Consider the following 20,929-nt stretch of genomic DNA (forward strand, 5'->3'; position numbering starts at 1 on the left):
GTCGTAAGTTTGGTTTTGATTAGTATCAACTACATACGGTATCCTGAATAAAAGGTCTTATCTGTTTTTTTGTTGTTATGTTCCCTATGGGACTGAGCAGTTAGCAACTACTTGCCTCTGCTGCACTGTGATGATCCCTCAAGGCTAAGGCCCCTTTCACACATCAGTTTTTTGCCGTCAGTCACAATCCATTGGCTCGACGGATCCGTCGCAGATTGTGAAAAACTGATGCAACGGATTTGTTTTTTCAACGGATCCGACTAGCGGATCTGGCTAATTTGATCCAAAATAAATCGAAGCATGCTCAGTTAAAAAAATGGAATCTGTCTCCGGATTCCGTCATTTGATGGATACGGCGCCATCGGCTTCTATTCGAGCAAACGACAGACGGCAACGGATCCGTCACTGTCCGTTTTTTGACGTACACAAAAAACTTTACTTTGTCTGTTGTCTCTGGCCGCCGGACAAACAATTTTCAATGAATCCAGCGTACAACGGATGAAATGTCACAATCCGTCGCTAATACGAGTCTATGAGAAAAAAACGGATCCGGCGGCAGCAGTCACTGGAATCGTTTTTTCAAAATTCGACGGATTGCAACTGATAGCAAAAAACTGATGTGTGAAAGGGGCCTTAACCCCTTCCTGACATCTGACGTACTATCCCGTCAAGGTGGGGTGGCCCGTATGACCGCCGACGGGATAGTACGTCATACGCGATCGGCCGCGCTCACGGGGGGAGCGCGGCCGATCGCGGCCGGGTGTCAGCTGCCTATCGCAGCTGACATCCGGCACTATGTGCCAGGAGCGGTCACGGACCGCCCCCGGCACATTAACCCCCGGCACACCGCGATCAAACATGATCGCAGTGTACCGGCGGTATAGGGAAGCATCGCGCAGGGAGGGGGCTCCCTGCGGGCTTCCCTGAGACCCCCGGAGCAACGCGATGTGATCGCGTTGCTGCGAGGGTCTCCTACCTCCTTCCTGGCTGCAGGTCCCGGATCCAAGATGGCCGCGGCATCCGGGTCCTGCAGGGAAGGAGGTGGCTTACCGAGTGTCTGCTCAGAGCAGACGCTGGTAAGCCTGCAGCCCTGCACAGCAGATCGCAGATCTGGCAGAGTGCTGTGCACACTGCCAGATCAATGATCTGTGATGTTTCCCCCTGGGACAAAGTAAAAAAGTAAAAAAAAAAAATTTCCACATGTGTAAAAAAAATAAAAAAACAAATTCCTAAATAAATAATAAAAAAAATATATATATTATTCCCATAAATACATTTCTTTATCTAAATAAAAAAAACAAAACAATAAAAGTACACATATTTAGTATCGCCGCGTCCGTAACGACCCAACCTATAAAACTGCCCCACTAGTTAACCCCTTCAGTAAACACCGTAAGAAAAAAAAAAAAAAAACGAGGCAAAAAACAACGCTTTATTACCATACCGCCGAACAAAAAGTGGAATAACACGCGATCAAAAAGACTGATATAAATATCCATGGTACCGCTGAAAACGTCATCTTGTCCCGCAAAAAACAAGCCACCATACAGCATCATCAGCAAAAAAATAAAAAAGTTATAGTCCTGAGAATAAAGCGATACCAAAATAATTATTTTTTCTATAAAATAGTTTTTATCGTATAAAAGCGCCAAAACATAAAAAAATGATATAAATGAGATATCGCTGTAATCGTACTGACCCGAAGAATAAAACTGCTTTATCAATTTTACCAAACGCGGAACGGTATAAACGCCTCTCCCAAAAGAAATTCATGAATAGCAGGTTTTTGGTCATTCTGCCTCACAAAAATCTGAATAAAAAGCGATCAAAAACGGTCACGTGTCCGAAAATGTTACCAATAAAAACGTCAACTCGTCCCGCAAAAAACAAGACCTCACATGACTCTGTGGAGCAAAATGTGGAAAAATTATAGGTCTCAAAATGTGGAGACGCAAAAACTTTTTTGCTATAAAAAGCGTCGCTGGTTTCACACTTGCGTTTTTGTCTGCAGCGTTTTTTGCACAAAAAAACACATGCGTTTTTTCCCTATATTTAACATTGAAAACGCATGCGTTTTTTTGTACGCGTTTGGTCGCGTTTTCAAACGCATGCGGTTTTTTTCTGCATGCGTTCATTTTCAGAAATACAACCTGCAGTATTTTCTTGCGTTTTTAAGCACATGCGTTTGTTTGCGTTAAAAACGCATGCATTTTTATCGAAAAAAAACAGAAAACACACTGAAAAGCCACCCACCACCATCAAGGTGATAAAGGGATCCAAACCCTAACCCTAACTCTACCCCTAACCTCACCCCTAACCGTTTAATGAACATTTTCTGACAGTCATAGTGCCACGTATTTCAGTGCCACGTATTTCAGTGCCATGTATTTCAGTGCCACGTATCACGTATTTCAGTGCCACGTATTTCAGTGCCACGTATCACGTATTTCAGTGCCACGTATCACGTATTTCAGTGCCACGTATTTCAGTGCCACGTATTTCAGTGCCACATATTTCAGTGCCACGTATTTCAGTGCCACGTATTTCAGTGCCACGTATTTCAGTGCCACGTATCACGTATTTCAGTGCCACGTGTTTCAGTGCCACGTATCACATATTTCAGTGCCACGTATTTAAGTGCCACGTATTTAAGTGCCATGTATTTAAGTGCCACGTATTTAAGTGCCACGTATTTCAGTGCCACGTATTTAAGTGCCACGTATTTAAGTGCCACGTATCACATATTTCAGTGCCACGTATTTAAGTGCCACGTATTTAAGTGCCACGTATTTCAGTGCCACGTATTTCAGTGCCACGTATTTCAGTGCCACGTATTTCAGTGCCACGTATTTAAGTGCCACGTATCACATATTTCAGTGCCACGTATTTAAGTGCCACGTATTTAAGTGCCACGTATTTCAGTGCCACGTATTTCAGTGCCACGTATCACGTATTTCAGTGCCACGTGTTTCAGTGCCACGTATTTCAGTGCCATGTATCACGTATTTCAGTGCCACGTATTTCAGTGCCACGTATTTCAGTGCCACGTATTTCAGTGCCATGTATTTCAGTCACGTTTAGGGTTAGGGTTAGGGGTAGGGTTAGGGTTAGGGCTAGGGTTGGAGGTAAAGTTAGGGTTGGGGCTAAAGTTAGGGTTGGGGCTAAAGTTAGGGTTAGGGTTTGGATTACATTTACGTTTGGATTAGGGTTGGGATTAGAATTATGGGTGTGTCAGGGCTAGGGGTGTGGTTAGGGTTACCGTTGGGATTAGGGTTAGGGGTGTGTTTGGGTTAGGGTTTCAGGTAGAATTGGGGAGTTTCCACTGTCCAGGCACATCAGGGGCTCTCCAAGCGCGACATGGCGTCCAATCTCAATTCCAGCCAATTCTGCGTTGAAAAAGTAAAACAGTGCTGCTTCCCTTCCGAGCTCTCCCGTGCGCCCAAAAAGGGGTTTACCCCAACATATGTGTTATCAGCGTACTCGGGACAAATTGAACAACAACTTCTGGGGTCCAAGTTCTCTTGTTATCCTTAGGAAAATAAAAATTTTGGGGGCTAAAAATCATTTTTGTGGGAAAAAAAGATGTTTTATTTTTACGGCTCTGCGTTATAAACTGTAGTGAAACACTTGGGGGTTCAAAGTTCTCACAACACATCTAGATAAGTTCCTTGGGAGGTCTAGTTTCCAATATGGGGTCACTTGTGGGGGGTTTGTACTGTTTGGGTACATCAGGGGCTCTGCAAATGCAACGTGACGCCTGCAGACCAATCCATTTAAGGCTGCATTCCAAATGGCGCTCCTTCCCTTCCGAGCTCTGTCATGCACCCAAACAGTGGTTCCCCCCCACATATGGGGTATCAGCGTACTCAGGACAAATTGGAAAACAAATTTTGGGGTCCAATTTATTCTGTTACCCTTGTAAAAATACAAAGCTGGGGGCTAAAAAATCATTTTTGAGAGAAAAAAAAAAATTATTTTCACGGCTCTGCGTTATAATCTGTAGTGAAACACTTGGGGGTTCAAAGCTCTCAAAACACATCTAGATAAGTTCCTTAGGGGGTCTACTTTCCAAAATGGTGTCACTTGTAGGGAGTTTCAATGTTTAGGCACATCAGGGGCTCTCCAAACGCAACATGGCGTCCCATCTCAATTCCAGTCAATTTTGCATTGAAAAGTCAAATGGCGCTCCTTCCCTTCCAAGCTCTGCCATGCGCCCAAACAATGGTTTACACCCACATATGGGGTATCATCGTACTCAGGACAAATTGCACAACATTTTTTGGGGTCCAATTTCTTCTCTTACCCTTGGGAAAATAAAAAATTGGGGGCAAAAAGATCATTTTTGTGAAAAAATATGATTTTTTATTTTTACGGCTCTGCATTATAAACTTCTGTGAAGCACTTGGTGGGTCAAAGTGCTCACCACACATCTAGATAAGTTCCTTAGGGGGTCTACTTTCCAAAATGGTGTCACTTGTAGGGAGTTTCAGTGTTTAGGCACATCAGGGGCTCTCCAAACGCAACATGGCGTCCCATCTCAATTCCAGTCAATTTTGCATTGAAAAGTCAAATGGCGCTCCTTCCCTTCCAAGCTCTGCCATGCGCCCAAACAATGGTTTACACCCACATATGGGGTATCATCGTACTCAGGACGAATTGCACAACATTTTTTGGGGTCCAATTTCTTCTCTTACCCTTGGGAAAATAAAAAATTGGGGGCAAAAAGATCATTTTTGTGAAAAAATATGATTTTTTATTTTTACGGCTCTGCATTATAAACTTCTGTGAAGCACTTGGTGGGTCAAAGTGCTCACCACACATCTAGATAAGTTCCTTAGGGGGTCTACTTTCCAAAATGGTGTCACTTGTAGGGAGTTTCAATGTTTAGGCACATCAGGGGCTCTCCAAACGCAACATGGCGTCCCATCTCAATTCCAGTCAATTTTGCATTGAAAAGTCAAATGGCGCTCCTTCTCTTCCAAGCTCTGCCATGCGCCCAAACAATGGTTTACACCCACATATGGGGTATCAGCGTACTCAGGACAAATTGCACAACATTTTTTGGGGTCCAATTTCTTCTCTTACCCTTGGGAAAATAAAAAATTGGGGGCGAAAAGATCATTTTTGTGAAAAAATATGATTTTTTATTTTTACGGCTCTGCATTATAAACTTCTGTGAAGCACTTGGTGGGTCAAAGTGCTCACCACACATCAAGATAAGTTCCTTAGGGGGTCTACTTTCCAAAATGGTGTCACTTGTAGGGGGTTTCAGTGTTTAGGCACATCAGGGGCTCTCCAAACGCAACATGGCGTCCCATCTCAATTCCAGTCAATTTTGCATTGAAAAGTCAAATGGCGCTCCTTTCCTTCCGAGCTCTGCCATACGCCCAAACAGTGGTTTACCCCCACATATGGGGTATCAGCGTACTCAGGACAAATTGTACAACAACTTTGGGGGTCCATTTTCTCCTGTTACCCTTGGTAAAATAAAACAAATTGGAGCTGAAATAAATTTTGTGTGAAAAAAAGTTAAATGTTCATTTTTATTTAAACATTCCAAAAATTCCTGTGAAACACCTGAAGGGTTAATAAACTTCTTGAATGTGGTTTTGAGCACCTTGAGGGGTGCAGTTTTTAGAATGGTGTCACACTTGAGTATTTTCTATCATATAGACCCCTCAAAATGACTTCAAATGAGATGTGGTCCCTAAAAAAAAATGGTGTTGTAAAAATGAGAAATTGCTGGTCAACTTTTAACCCTTATAACTTCGTCACAAAAAAAAATTTTGGTTCCAAAATTGTACTGATGTAAAGTAGACATGTGGGAAATGTTACTTATTAAGTATTTTGCGTGACATATGTCTGTGATTTAAGGGCATAAAAATTCAAAGTTGGAAAATTGCAAAATTTTCAAAATTTTCGCCAAATTTCCATTTTTTTCACAAATAAACACAAGTTATATCGAATAAATTTTACCACTAACATGAAGTACAATATGTCACGAGAAAACAGTGTCAGAATCGCCAAGATCCGTCAAAGCGTTCCAGAGTTATAGCCTCATAAAGGGACAGTGGTCAGAATTGTAAAAATTGGCCCGGTCATTAACGTGCAAACCACCCTTGGGGGTGAAGGGGTTAAGGTACCGTCACATTAAGCGACGCTGCAGCGATATAGACAACGATGCCGATCGTTGCAGCGTCGCTGTTTCGTCGTTGTGTGGTCGCTGGAGAGCTGTCACACAGACAGCTCTCCAGCGACCAACGATGCCGAAGTCCCTGGGTAACCAGGGTAAACATCGGATTACTAAGCTCAGGGCCGCGCTTAGTAACCCGATGTTTACCCTGGTTACCATTGTAAATGTAAAAAAAACCCCCACATAATCACATTCCGGTGCCTGTCACATCCCCCAGCGTCCGTTTCCCTGCACTCCTCCTGCATCCTGTGTAAGCACTGGCCGCAAAGCAGAGCGGTGACGTCACCGCTGTGCTCTGTTTTTCGGCCGGCCGGCGCTGACACAGTGCAGGGAAGCGGACGCCGGGGGACGCGACAGACACCGGAATGTAAGTATGTAGTGTTTGGGTTTTTTTACATTTACAATGGTAACCAGGGTAAATATCGGGTTACTAAGCGCGGCCCTGCGCTTAGTAACCCAATGTTTACCCTGGTTACCAGTGAACACATCGCTGGATCGGTGTCACACACGCCGATTCAACGATGTCAGCGGGTGATCAAGCGACGAAATAAGGTGCTGGCCTTCTAGCTCCGACCAACGATGTTACAGCAGAATCCTGATCGCTGCTGCATGTCAAACACAACAATATCGCTATCCAGGACGCTGCAACGTCACGGATCGCTGTCGTTATCGTTGTTAAGTTGTTCAGTGTGGCTCCTGCCACTTAATCTCCTGCTTCCTGTGATGTCATGTTGACAGAGCAGTTTCTTCTCTTCCACTTTGCTAAGTTAATGAGCATCAATGCTGAAATCATGTTGATTGACAGACAGTTTCGTGTTGCATTAGGCTGAACCGTCTGTCAATCAACATGACATCGGCAGTGACACCCTGTTGGCAGAGCAAAGTGGTAAGACTCCTGTTGTACAGGTGCATTGTGATTTACCGATGCATCAGAGTGAGGTTACTCCCACAATTGGATCAAATTAATCTAGTAAATGTAGCAACAGCATTCAAAATCATAAAAAAATACATGTACTGTATTCCAGAGCTGTAAGCTAGCTACTACATCTTTGCTATGTGCTGAAAAATGAAACTGATCATTATAAATTATGTGAAATGTGTCATCTTTTAAAAGACAATATATATATATATATATATATATATATATATATATATATATATGTGTGTATATATACTATATATAAGGGTCATTCCATGTCAAGTGAACCAATGATTTTTACCACTATATTTTTAATTCTTTTGAGATTTTGTTATTTGGTAATAGTGTGTCAGAGAATGCAAAATGTGAAGAAAAAAAAATTCTAGATTTTTTTTTAAATTTTTTATTGATTTTCAAAGTTCGGAAAAAGTGCGAATTTCGGTGTTGCCTGCCTTTACATTTCTCCCCATAACTCAGGCTAGAAAAGAGATAGAGAAACAAAATAAACACCATTCTACTCAGAACAGTACAGGCTTTCACCAGATATGTCACAAGCGTATCTTTGATAATAATTTACCTATGCGAGCGCAAGCGCAAAACTTTAAAACGCATTTCCGAAAAAAACGTTTAATTTAAAAATTTCAAAAACTGCACATGTGCCTGCTATGCTCCTATTCACATCTGTACCAAAACACAAGATGGGATCATGATGGGATCATATTTTAACAAATAAAACTATTACAGTGTCAGTTCAAAAATCTTGATTTCAGATCTGCTCAGCTTGTGGTCTAACAGTGTGGGGTCTAGATTTGCCAAATAATCCATGATTGCTAGATATTACTGTATTATTTTATTATGTTACAGCTTAGAAGCAGGAGAGGACAGAGGAGAAGCTTTGTTAGGGCTGAGAATGACCAGGGGTAGACAGTGACTGCAGAGCAGATGACAGGCCGGCAGCCTGGGTCTCCACAGACCGTATTCACACCAAATCTTATCACCCAGGCAACTCCTCAAATGGAGAGAGAAAAATACTCTTAACATCCAGTTCATGTATTGTACAAACCAGGACTACAAAGAGGAGGAGGAGGAGGAGAGTTTGTTATAACATCGGTTACAGGAAGCAGAACCCATCACAGGGACTCAGCAATACCGGACTGTCATCCCATGTAGTGGAAATAAAGACAGTGACGTCCATGAGGTGGTAGAAGAAGGCACAAGATCGGCAATGGATGACAACTGGCTATGTGACCTGTGAATATGATCGGCGCTGACGGCTACTGGACTCTCCAAAGATTGTGAAAATGAAGACGTAGAAAGGACTTTTCTGCACCTTCTGGTCCAGCGCCGTCCTATGTGTATCCAAGAAAACCAGACATTGTAAAAGTGAACAAAAACCAGATCTAACTCAGGTGGAGCCGAGCACCATGACAGCCGCACATACTCTGACACAGAAGGAAACGGCCATTGCGCTTATGGGCAAGATGACATTTCACCCACTAGAAGGGACACATTGACACAGGCCAGTGTAAAAACCTACTATTAATTGTTTGATTAGTTCATATTTTATAGTATGAGGATTTAACTACTGGACTATTCTTCTTAAACACTTCAGAAATGACATGTTTAGTGATATAATAGAAAAAAAAATGTTCCATGTATAAATAGGTGGTAGAAATATTGGTTCTTTTATTCTTGTTTTTAACATAATTAGGACAAGACTGTATTTAGAAAATCACACTTGAGGATGTGATCACCTTTTATCTTTTGGCTTGTTCAATGAATTCAGGTTGAAAATGCTGAGCAAGTTGTTATGATGATTAAGATGTGTTTATTCTGGCACTTCGGTATTTTTTTTTTGTGTTTCTTTATTGTTACATATAAATGTTGAATGCAATAAGTTGTAATTTGAAAAGAAAAAAGGAAGAAACTCACACAAACATAAAATCAGATGATTCAAGGCTTAAAAAAAAATACAAATGTGATAGATCCCAAGTTGAATCCCTGTACAAATATAAACAAGGACACAAGTAACACACATGCATGTTTTCACAATTTTAAAACATACGTTTTTTTCAGAATTGCGCATCAAAATTTTTAATTTGATTTCTCCAAAACAAAATATAAAGAAACATAGTCTTGTGACATATCAAATGAAAGCCAGTACCGTTCTGAGAAAAATGATGCCTCTCCCACCTCTATATCTTAATTCTAGCCCGAGATATGATAGAAAATGTAAAGCCATACCAGGCCAAAATCCATGCTTTTTCAAAACTTTAAAAATCTGTAAAAAATTAACTGATGAAGAAAAAAATTCTAAACTTTTAATTTGTAATTAACTAAAGTTGTACTTCATAAAAACAAAAAATAAAAAAAATCTAAAGACGTAAGGTAAAAAAAATATTCATATTTGGATCACTTGATATGGAATGACCCTAAATAATTTATCATTAGAGGATCCAAGAATAATGATGTGCTAGGCATTCAATTACATATTCTATCTGTTACACTAAGATACCCAAAGGGAGTGAACAGAAATGCACAACTTCAAAAAAATCAATAAAAATTCTATTTTATTAATTTTTTGTAAAATTAACCAATTTGAACAAAATAAACAAAAAAGTAACCTCAGATGTAAGAGACACATCAGGCTACAGGTCCCTTTAAACACACCAATAACATATATAATTATTATGTAACAAAAATGATTAAAGGGGACAGTCTATAGTGAATGGATAATATTAGAGGCAAATGAATGCAGAAAAACAAGAAAAGGAAACAAAATGCACCTAAATTACATATGAAAGCATAGCCTGGCAATGTCCAAGGCTCCTATTGCTAAACACACACTGGTGCCACTAATCCTTATACACCAAAGCAAACAACTCCTCCATAGTTAAGGCCCCGTCTCACATAGCGAGATCGCTAGCGAGATCGCTGCTGAGTCACAAGTTTTGTGACGCAACAGCGACCTCCATAGCGATCTCGCTATGTGTGACACGTACCAGCGATCAGGCCCCTGCTGCGAGATCGCTGGTCGTGTCGGAATGGCCTGGAACTTTTTTTGGTCGTTGAGGCCCCGCTGACATCGCTGAATCGGTGTGTGTGACACCGATCCAGCGATGTCTTCACTGGTAACCAGGGTAAACATCGGGTTACTAAGCGCAGGGCCGCGCTTAGTAACCCGATGTTTACCCTGGTTACCAAAAAAAACAAACAGTACATACTCGCCTTTCGGTGTCCAGGTCCCTTGCCGTCTGCTTCCTGCTCTCACTGACTGCCGGCCGTACACTGAGAAGTGAGAGCACAGCAGTGACGTCACCGCTGTGATCTGCTCTCACTGTACGGCCGGATCTCAGTCAGAGCAGGAAGCAGACGGCAAGGGACCTGGACACCGAAAGGTGAGTATGTAGTGTTTGTTTTTTTTGGTAACCAGGGTAAACATCGGGTTACTAAGCGCGGCCCTGCGCTTAGTAACCCGATGTTTACCCTGGTTACCCGGGTGCTGCAGGGGGACTTCGGCATCGTTGAAGACAGTTTCAACGATGCCGAAGTCGTTCCCCTGATCGTTGGTCGCTGGAGAGAGCTGTCTGTGTGACAGCTCCCCAGCGACCACACAACGACTTACCAACGATCACGGCCAGGTCGTATCGCTGGTCGTGATCGTTGGTAAATCGCTTAGTGAGACGGGGCCTTTAGTATAACTATATAGACTGAAATCTATGCAATACTCACAGTGTGTGGTGCCTGTGCCGTGTCTCTCCACCCCGACGTGCATTTCGTCCACACTTCAGTATTTTCCCGGAGTCCACTGCATAGGAAACCATGGAACTGTGGGGGGCTCTGGCCTTCCACTAAAATGTTGGCAGGGCCCTCGACACACTGAAACCCCCCACAGCAGCACCAGAGAACCCCACAGCAGCCCCGGAGACCCCTGCAGCACCGGACACCCACAGCAGCACCGGACTCCCGCAGCAGAACCGGACACCCGCAGCAGCGCGCTGCACATCGGAACACCCCCTCATCCCAGCATCACCCCACTCCTGCCTTCTCCAGCAATGACCCTGGGACCCCGCTTCACCACAGCCACCACCCCCCGGTAAGCAATAAGACTCATCCATTATAAGAAGCACAATCACATCTTTCTCCTCAAAATTTGGGGTAAGTCTTACAATCCCCCCCCCAAAAAATAAAAAAATTATATATATATATATATATATATATATATATATATATATATATATGTATATATATATATATATATATATATATATATATATATATATATATATATATATATTAATATAATAAATACAATGGCCTATATTATCTATCACACATATTCCTTTAATGTTCATTTAAAATCCTTTGTGTACTTGCTTACCTTCAAGATCCTCTTTATTGAGTGTAATTACCCTTGCTTCATCATATGGAATGACTGTTAATACAAAAGGGAATAGAAGTAACATTAGTGTGGAAAAAATTAAACATATGTATTTTTATATATTTCACACCCGTGCTGTTCATACGCATTTTAATACATATTAGACAAAACAAAAGCAACCTATTGGTCCAGGCTTATTTGTAATTTTCTATTGGATACTCCTTGGAATAAATGAGCAACGTACAGTACTCATAATGCGGGCCTAATAAAAAAAAATATCTCAGCACTATCCATGCTGGAGCCCACTTCTCTGGGTCCTGCATTACCAAGGCTAGCGTCCGCGGAAACACATACCTCCCATCCAGGACTTGTCCGGCTGTAACCTTACAATATACACTCACCGGCCACTTTATTAGGTACACCATGCTAGTAACGGGTTGGACCCCTTTTGCCTTCAGAACTGCCTCAATTCTTCGTGGCATAGATTCAACAAGGTGCTGGAAGCATTCCTCAGAGATTTTGGTCCATATTGACATGATGGCATCACACAGTTGCCGCAGATTTGTCGGCTGCACATCCCAAAGATGCTCCATACAAGGCAGGATGGATCCATGCTTTCATGTTGTTTACGCCAAATTCTGACCCTACCATCCGAATGTCGCAGCAGAAATCGAGACTCATCAGACCAAGCAACGTTTTTCCAATCTTCTACTGTCCAATTTCGATGAGCTTGTACAAATTGTAGCCTCCGTTTCCTGTTCTTAGCTGAAAGGAGTGGTACCCGGTGTGGTCTTCTGCTGCTGTAGCCCATCTGCCTCAAAGTTCGACGCACTGTGCGTTCAGAGATGCTCTTAGGCCCTACCTTGGTTGTAACGGGTGGCGATTTGAGTCACTGTTGCCTTTCTATCAGCTCGAACCAGTCTGCCCATTCTCCTCTGACCTCTGGCATCAACAAGGCATTTCCGCCCACAGAACTGCCGCTCACTGGATTTTTTTTCTTTTTCGGACCATTCTCTGTAAACCCTAGAGATGGTTGTGCGTGAAAATCCCAGTAGATCAGCAGTTTCTGAAATACTCAGACCAGCCCTTCTGGCACCAACAACCATGCCACGTTCAAAGGCACTCAAATCACCTTTCTTCCCCATACTGATGCTCGGTTTGAACTGCAGGAGATTGTCTTGACCATGTCTACATGCCTAAATGCACTGAGTTGCCGCCATGTGATTGGCTGATTAGAAATTAAGTGTTAACAAGAAGTTGGACAGGTGTACCTAATAAAGTGGCCAGTGAGTGTATATATATATATATATATATATATATATATATATATTGTAGGGATTTCACTCACTCAGGTGCGATGGCTGACACTCAGGAGGCACGTTCCTTTATGAGTTCACAGGGTTTATTACTTCATAAACCACATGGCAAAATAACAGCAAGCAAATAGCCTTTAGTTCAGGAAAAGAAAAACAAAATGTCCAATCCACCAGGCTCAGTCCTGGAGCCTTAACACACTCAGGAGGGTTTCACCTCCACACATATCTACTGTGTTAAGCATTAGCCTGTCTTATATAGAGCTAACCACACCCAGTAACCCATCACATGATTAGCCATGTGGTCTGACATCACCACAGGTCCTGAAACACATATATATACATGGTTACGTGCAACAAAGAAACACTCCGGGCTACATTACAGCAACAAGCCACATATCTCCCGTCGACTACACACCCTTTAGCCATGCTACATACCTCCCCCCTCTGCCTAAAGCTGTGGGGCTTGGCACTTTCCCCCACTAAACAAGGGATTCTTGATAGGGCATCCGCATTACCGTGCAGCTTTCCGGCCCTATGTTCCACATGGAAACTGAAGTCCTGCAGGGCTAAGAACCAACGGGTGACCCTAGCATTTCTACCTTTTGTTTCCCTCATCCATCTAAGTGGGGCATGGTCAGATATTAGTCTGAATTTCCGACCCAGCAGATAGTACCGTAACGTGTCCACCGCCCACTTTATGGCCAAACACTCTTTTTCTACGACTGAGTAGTTCTTCTCAGATGAGGACAGCTTTCTACTCAGATAGAGAACAGGATGCTCCTCCCAATGTAGCTCTTGGGAAAGGACTGCTCCTACCCCAACATCTGAGGCATCTGTCTGAAGAATAAATTCTTTCTTGAAGTCTGGGGCCATCAGAACGGGCTGCTTACATAGAGCCCCTTTCAACTCTGACTCTGTCTCTTTGGACCATTTAACCATCACCGATTTTGTCCCCTTTAGCAGATCAGTCAGAGGCGCAGCCACTGTGGCGAAGTTCGGGATGAACCTCCTGTAATATCCCACGATTCCCAGAAAGGTTTTAACTTGGTTTTTGGAGAGTGGTTTTGGCCATGTTTGGATTGCCTCCACTTTCCTGATTTGTGGCTTTATTTCTCCACGACCCACTATATAGCCTAGGTATTTAGCTTCTTCCTTACCCAAGGCACACTTCTTCGGGTTTATTGTAAACCCCGCCTCTCTTAGAGCATCAAACACCGCTTGGACTTTCTCCAGATGACTTTCCCAGTCCGGGCTAAAGATGACGATATCATCTAGGTAAGCAGCAGCGTAGGCCTTATGGGGTGCAAGGACTCTATCCATAGCCCTCTGGAAGGTCGCCGGAGCTCCCTGTAGGCCAAACGGCATCCGGACATACTGGAAGCATCCATCAGGTGTCGAAAAGGCCGTCTTCTCCTTGGCTCCCTGTGCCATGGGGATCTGCCAATACCCCTTTGTCAAATCAAAGGTGGATATATATCTGGCGTGCCCAAGCCTTTCGATGAGCTCATCAACGCGGGGCATGGGATAAGCGTCAAACTTGGAGACCTCATTCAACTTCCGATAGTCGTTGCAAAACCTCCACTCTCCATCAGGTTTTGGGACCAGGACAATTGGGCTCGACCAACCACTCTTGGATTCCTCAATTACTCCAAGCTTCAACATACGCTCCACTTCCTTGGAGATAACTTCTCGACGAGCCTCAGGAATACGATAGGGCTTCACGTTCACCCGCACATGTGGCTCTGTTAGGACCTCGTGCTCTATGACCTTCGTGTGTCCTGGCAACTCTGAAAACAGGTCCCTGTTTTTCTGGAGTAACTCCCGGCACCGCTGTTTCTGGGTCTTCGATAGCGTCTCCGCTATAGTAACCGCTCCAACCTCACCTTCTGGGTTGCTTAAAAACGATGGAGTTACTGTCGGCTCTCTATCTTGCCACGGCTTGATGAGATTGACATGGTATACTTGGAATGGTTTCCGTCTTCCTGGTTGGTGAATTTTATAATTTACTTCACCAAGTTTCTCGACAACCTCATATGGCCCTTGCCATTTGGCCAAGAACTTGCTTTCCACCGTCGGAACTAACACAAGAACTCGATCTCCCGGATTGAACTGCCTCACTCTTGCAGAATGGTTGTAGACTCTGGCCTGAGCTTCTTGTGCCTGGAGGAGGTGTTCATTCACGATAGGCATCACCTTTGCAATCCTCTGCTGCATCAGGGCCACATGCTCAATGACGCTTCTGTGGGGCGTGACTTCGGCTTCCCAGGTTTCCTTGGCTATATCCAGGAGTCCTCGCGGATGTCGGCCATATAGAAGCTCAAATGGTGAGAACCCTGTGGAGGCCTGTGGAACTTCACGAATGGAAAACATCAGATAGGGTAAGAGACAATCCCAGTCTCTACCGTCTTTCTCTATAGCTTTTCTCAGCATGCTCTTCAGTGTCTTGTTAAATCTCTCAACAAGGCCATCTGACTGGGGATGGTACACCGAGGTCCTCAACTGGGAGATTTTCAGGGCTTTACATAACTCCCTCATCACCTTGCTCATGAAAGGTGTCCCCTGGTCAGTCAGGATCTCCTTCGGCAGACCTGTCCGGGAAAAGACATGGACCACCTCGCGGGCTATACTCTTCGAGGAAGAATTTCTCAAGTGAATTGCCTCAGGATAGCGTGTGGCATAGTCCAGGATGACTAATATATATTGATGGCCCTGGGCTGATTTAACTAAGGGACCAACCAAGTCCATGGCAATTCTCTCGAACGGCACCTCAATAATGGGCAGTTGCACAAGGGGGTTCCGGAAATGAGGAGTGGGAGCAGTTAGCTGACATGTAGGGCAGGACCTGCAATAGTTCACTATTTCCCGGTGACAATCAGGCCAATAGAACCTCTGCACAACCCGTTCCTGCGTTTTTTCCACCCCTAGGTGTCCACCCAAGATGTGTGAATGGGCCATGTCCAACACCTTCCGTCTATATGGACCCGGCACTACCAACTGCTCTACCAACTCCTCCCTTATTTTCGTGACCCGGTACAACAACTCCCCACTCATCAGAAAATGGGGAAATCTTGTGTCTGCCCCCGGCTCCTGTACCACCCCGTCAATAACTGTGACATTATTAAAGGCTTCCCTCAGAGTGGGGTCCCTATGTTGGGCAGTCCCAAAATTTTCACCGGTTACCTCTAACTCCATAATGTCAGATGCAGGGGACATTTCCTCCTCATCCCCAACCAGAACACAAAAAGGAAACCTGTCTGTCTCTGGGTGTGGCGACACCCTTCCAGGGTTCATTGGTTCCCTACTCTTGCTAGGGAGCTCAGAACCTTTTCCCCACAAATCCCAAAACAAACAGAAATCCCGGCCAATAATTATAGGGTGCAACAAGTCCTGCACGACGCCGACTATGTGGGACTCAGTGCCACATGCCGTTTCAATGCCCACCCTGGCCAAAGGGTAGTCCCTTGCATCACCATGTATGCACCGCACTCCGACCTTCTTTCCCGGGAGCAGGTGGAGAGGAAAAGTGGCCCTCACCAGGGTCACTAGGCTCCCCGAGTCTAACAGTGCCGTGACTGCTCGACCGTTCACCTTTATGGGACACGCTTGAGGTCCCTCGTTGGGCGGAGAGTTCACACTGCAGGCTGGATACGCATAGTATGAACAACGGCGTCCCATGCTGCAGTCCATCTGCTCAGTGGTCTGGGAACAACGGGCAGCTATATGTCCTGGCCCGTGGCACCTCCAACAAATAATATCACCCGTAGGGACCTTGGACACCACCTCCCCCGCCCTTTGTGACCTTGGACCGCCACCCCTTTTTGGGACTCAGCAGCTTTCTGGGACCCCCAGTACGGCATGGGCTGCCTCCCAAAGGAGCCTTCCATCCCTTGGTATCTCTCGACCAGTCCGATCAGTTTGTCGGCATTCTGGGGATCACCCTGGGCAACCCAAGTCTGTATGGACCTCGGGAGGGAATGCACAAACCGATCCATCATCACCCGTTCTACCATCTGTGCAGGCGTAGAGGACTCTGGCTGCAGCCATTTCTGGACCAGGTGCAACAGGTCAAACATTTGGGAGCGAGGCGGTTTGTCCCGGTGATAGGCCCAGCAGTGAACTCACTGTGCCCTAACAGTCAGTGTCACCCCCAAACATGCGAGAACCTCGGCTTTCAATTTGTGATACTCCTTGGCATCCTGCAAGGTCAAATCATAGTATGCCTTCTGAGGTTCCCCGTCAGGTAAGGCGCCAACACCTCTGCCCACTGCTCTGGCGGAAGTTTTTCCCTCTCAGCGACTCTCTCAAACACCGTCAGGAAGGCCTCAACATCATCCCCGGGAGTCATTTTCTGTAATGCGCGTCTTACCGTCTTCCGGACATGGGTGTCATCAGCCAAACCTGGGGTTGGGGCGCTCGTCTTGCCCTGGATGGCGGTTGCCAGAAGCTGCATCTGCTGCCGTTGCTCCTGCTGGTTCTGTTGCATCTGCTGCCGTTGCTCCTGCTGGCTCTGTTGTATCTGCTGCATCAACAGCCTGTTGCTCTCTTGCTGCTGTGACTGCAACTGGACCAAGTGTTTCAGCAGGTCCTCCATTTTCCCCGGCAATGCTTGCTGGCTTACAGCCGACTTGACCCAGGACATGCAAAAATAGACTTACGTCTCCACTGGGAACGCTGCCCGCATTCTCCACCAATTGTAGGGATTTCACTCACTCAGGTGCGACGGCTGACACTCAGGAGGCACGTTCCTTTAAGAGTTCACAGGGTTTATTACTTCATAAACCACATGGCAAAATAACAGCAAGCAAATAGCCTTTAGTTCAGGAAAAGAAAAACAAAATGTCCAATCCACCAGGCTCAGTCCTGGAGCCTTAACACACTCAGGAGGGTTTCACCTCCACACATATCTACTGTGTTAAGCATTAGCCTGTCTTATATAGAGCTAACCACACCCAGTAACCCATCACATGATTAGCCATGTGGTCTGACATCACCACAGGTCCTGAAACACATATATATATATATGGTTACATGCAACAAAGAAACACTCCGGGCTACATTACAGCAACAAGCCACCTATGCGACACATATCTCCCGTTGACTACACACCCTTTAGCCATGCTACAATATATACACACAGTGTATATATATATATATATATATATATATATATATATATATATATATATATATAGTATGGAAAATAAATATTTGATACACTGCCGATTTTGGAAGCTTTCCCACCTACAAAGAATGGAGAGGACTGTAAGTTTTATAGTAAATACACTTCAACAGTGAGAGGCAGAATTTAAAAAAAAAAAATCTGAAAATCACATTGTATGATTTTTAAATATTAAAATTACATTTTATTGCATGAAATAAGAATTTGATCACCTACCAACCAGCAAGAAATCTGGCTGTCACAGACAGCCCTCATACTCTGCACTCATTACCTGTATTAATTGCAGCTGTTTGAACTTGTCACTTGTATAAAAGACACGTCTGTCCACATAATCAATGACACTTTAATCTCTACACCATGGCTAAGACCAAAGGGCTGTCTAAGGACCAGAAATGCGTAAGGTTGTTTTTATGCGTTTTTTTATTTTAATCATGTACTAAATAAGCTTGTTTCAATTTTACCTGGATGGAGTCCTATCTACGAATCCCATCTTCCTGTTATCCAGTGGTGTGTTCACCAGCAGGATGGGCACCCTCCAGCGCAATTTATGCTACCTCTTTGAATATGGACTCCTGCATTGAGAGTCTCCACTTTTCCTCTCCAAGTCTCAAACATTACTGTTAGTAACACAATACACGCCGTCATGGATTAAAATCCTGCAGGGCATGCAAGGTCCCCCTGCTCTCTGTTTGAAGTTTGCCAATGACCATCTGGATGATCCAAAGGAGGCATGGGATCAGGTCATGTGATCAGATGAGACCATAATTGGACTTTTTGGTATCAACTCAACTTGTCGTGTTTGGAGGAAGAAGGATGAGTACAACCCCAAGAGCACCATCCCAACCTTGAAGCATGGTGGGGAAGCATCATACTGTTGTGTGTTTTTCTGCAAAGGGGACAGGGCGACTGCACCATATTAAAGCGAGTATGGATGGGGTCATGTATCGGGAGATTTTGGCTAACAACTCTCTTCCCTCAGTAAGAGCATTGAAGATGTGTCATTGCTTGGTCTTCCAGCATGACAATCACCCAAAGCACACAGCCAGGGCAACTATTGAGTGGCTCCGTAAAAAGCATTTCAATGTCATGGAGTAGCCTAGCCAGTCTCCAGACCTGAACCCAATTGAAAATCTTGGAGGGAGCTGAAACTCACCGTTGCCCAGCGACAGCTCCAAAACCTGAAAGATCTGGAGAAGATCTGTTTGGAGAAGTGGGCCAAAATCTCTGCTGCAGTATGTGCAAACTTGGTCAAGAACTACAGGAATCGTCTGACCTCTGTAATTGCAAACAAAAGTTTCTGTACCAAATACTAAATTCTGTTTTTCTATTGTATCAAATACTTTTTTCATGCAATAAAATGCAAATTAATTACAAAATAATACAATGTGGTTTTCTGGATTTTTTTTTAAGATTCTGTCTCTCACAGTTGAACTGTACCTAAGATACAAAACTACAGCTCTCTCCTTTCTTTGTTGGTGGAAAAACTGTATACACTGTAGTGTATCAAATCTTTATTTTCCCCACTATATATCTACACTTACATATAGGAAGTATGACAGTTTTTTTTATTAGGCACGGATTTTGGATCCAGGTTTTAGGAACAGCCAAAGCAGCTGGGTAGGACTGGCCGTTCCCATACATCCCGTTCCAGGCCTTGGAACAGCCTATTTAAGGCAGTTCAGCTGACTCATTCATTATCTGTGTGTGGTAGGAGTGAAACACCTGTGTGATACTGGGCAGTCTGTTGTGAGAAAAACCTTTTGTTATAAAACAAATTGGTGGCATTGGTTATAAAAGAATTTCTAAACTATTGAAGGCTCCAGTTAGCACTGTTGGGGCCATAATCCCAAAGTGGAAAAAACATAATTTCACAATAAACCGGTCACGAACAGGTGCTCCTGATTTCAGAGGAGTGAAAATAATTATCAGAAGAGTTGTCCAGGAGCCAAGGACCTGCTTAGGCGCCAAAGACGGCGCCATTTTGCCAGAGAAAAAAAACATTAGATTTCATCAAGATCCACTAGATGCTACTGCATAGGAGCCGCCAGCACCATCTTGATGGATCCTAATTTTTGTTTTTCTCAAGAAAAATGTCGCTGGTGGCGGTGTCTACAAGCTGGTGCGTTAGATGCCACAGTGCACCAGCTTGATTTTTTTTTTCACTGCCAAAATGCCGCCGGCGCCTGCCTGAGGAATGTGAATTTTTTTTGAAGACCATATTATATTCTGCTTTGACAAAGATCGCTGCGGCGATCGAAACGCCTCTCTTCCTGTTCCTGTAGTGCTGTCCCGGAGCATTCATGTTTTTATACGCACAAATAAAGGACAATTTTTTTATTTTACCCAAGGAGCTGGAACGTTGCTTTTCTATTTGAACATTATACTGACTCATTTGCATTGACAATTTAGGAAAATCAGAGAAAAATAGCCTTTCCAATTTGGAAAGAGGTGAATACATCCAGTAAGTTAATTCATATAATATCCTTGGATTATAAATTAAGAGGAAAAAAGTAAATTATCTCCACAATTTTCTCTGAGGTTGTTTTTTTAGCATTAGTTTGGCAACTGTTGATTGCCTTAGTTCTCTAGCTATGAACCATGTTAAGGGGGTTGCATCTAAATGATTGTTACAAAGTATCGTCATGTAAAAAATTCTTGTACAAACCTATGGATTTTTTCTCTGGAGCAGAATCTCTCATAGTCACAGGTTCACTAGGCTTTGAGGGATGACTTACTCCAACTTGATTGAGGGCTGTCACTCGGAATTGGTAAGTATTTCCTTCAGTAAGTCCGCTTACAGGAAACTTGCAGATTTTTGCTGGAATTTTATTGCACTGTATCCATTCATTTGTTGAAATGTCAAGACTTAACAAGATATAACATTTTATTACATTAACAAACATATTGTGGAAGTCAGAATGTAATAAGTATGCTTTTTCTG

At 43.8% G+C, this 20,929-nt stretch overlaps 1 protein-coding gene across 2 annotated transcripts in view; it reads right to left on the reverse strand.

The window, feature by feature from the left end:
• MYOM3 (myomesin 3) overlaps positions 1-20,929 on the reverse strand; it is a 224,977-nt gene that overhangs the window by 99,421 nt on the left and 104,627 nt on the right. For both annotated transcript variants that reach the window (XM_077296109.1, XM_077296108.1), the window contains exons 11-12: positions 20,654-20,853; positions 11,494-11,547 (exon numbers count right to left, since the gene is read on the reverse strand). In XM_077296109.1, coding sequence (XP_077152224.1) covers positions 11,494-11,547; positions 20,654-20,853 — 254 coding nt within the window. The remainder of the gene's footprint in view (positions 1-11,493; positions 11,548-20,653; positions 20,854-20,929) is intronic.

Source organism: Ranitomeya variabilis, chromosome 3 (assembly GCF_051348905.1).
Source record: "Ranitomeya variabilis isolate aRanVar5 chromosome 3, aRanVar5.hap1, whole genome shotgun sequence".
NCBI lineage: Eukaryota > Metazoa > Chordata > Amphibia > Anura > Dendrobatidae > Ranitomeya > Ranitomeya variabilis.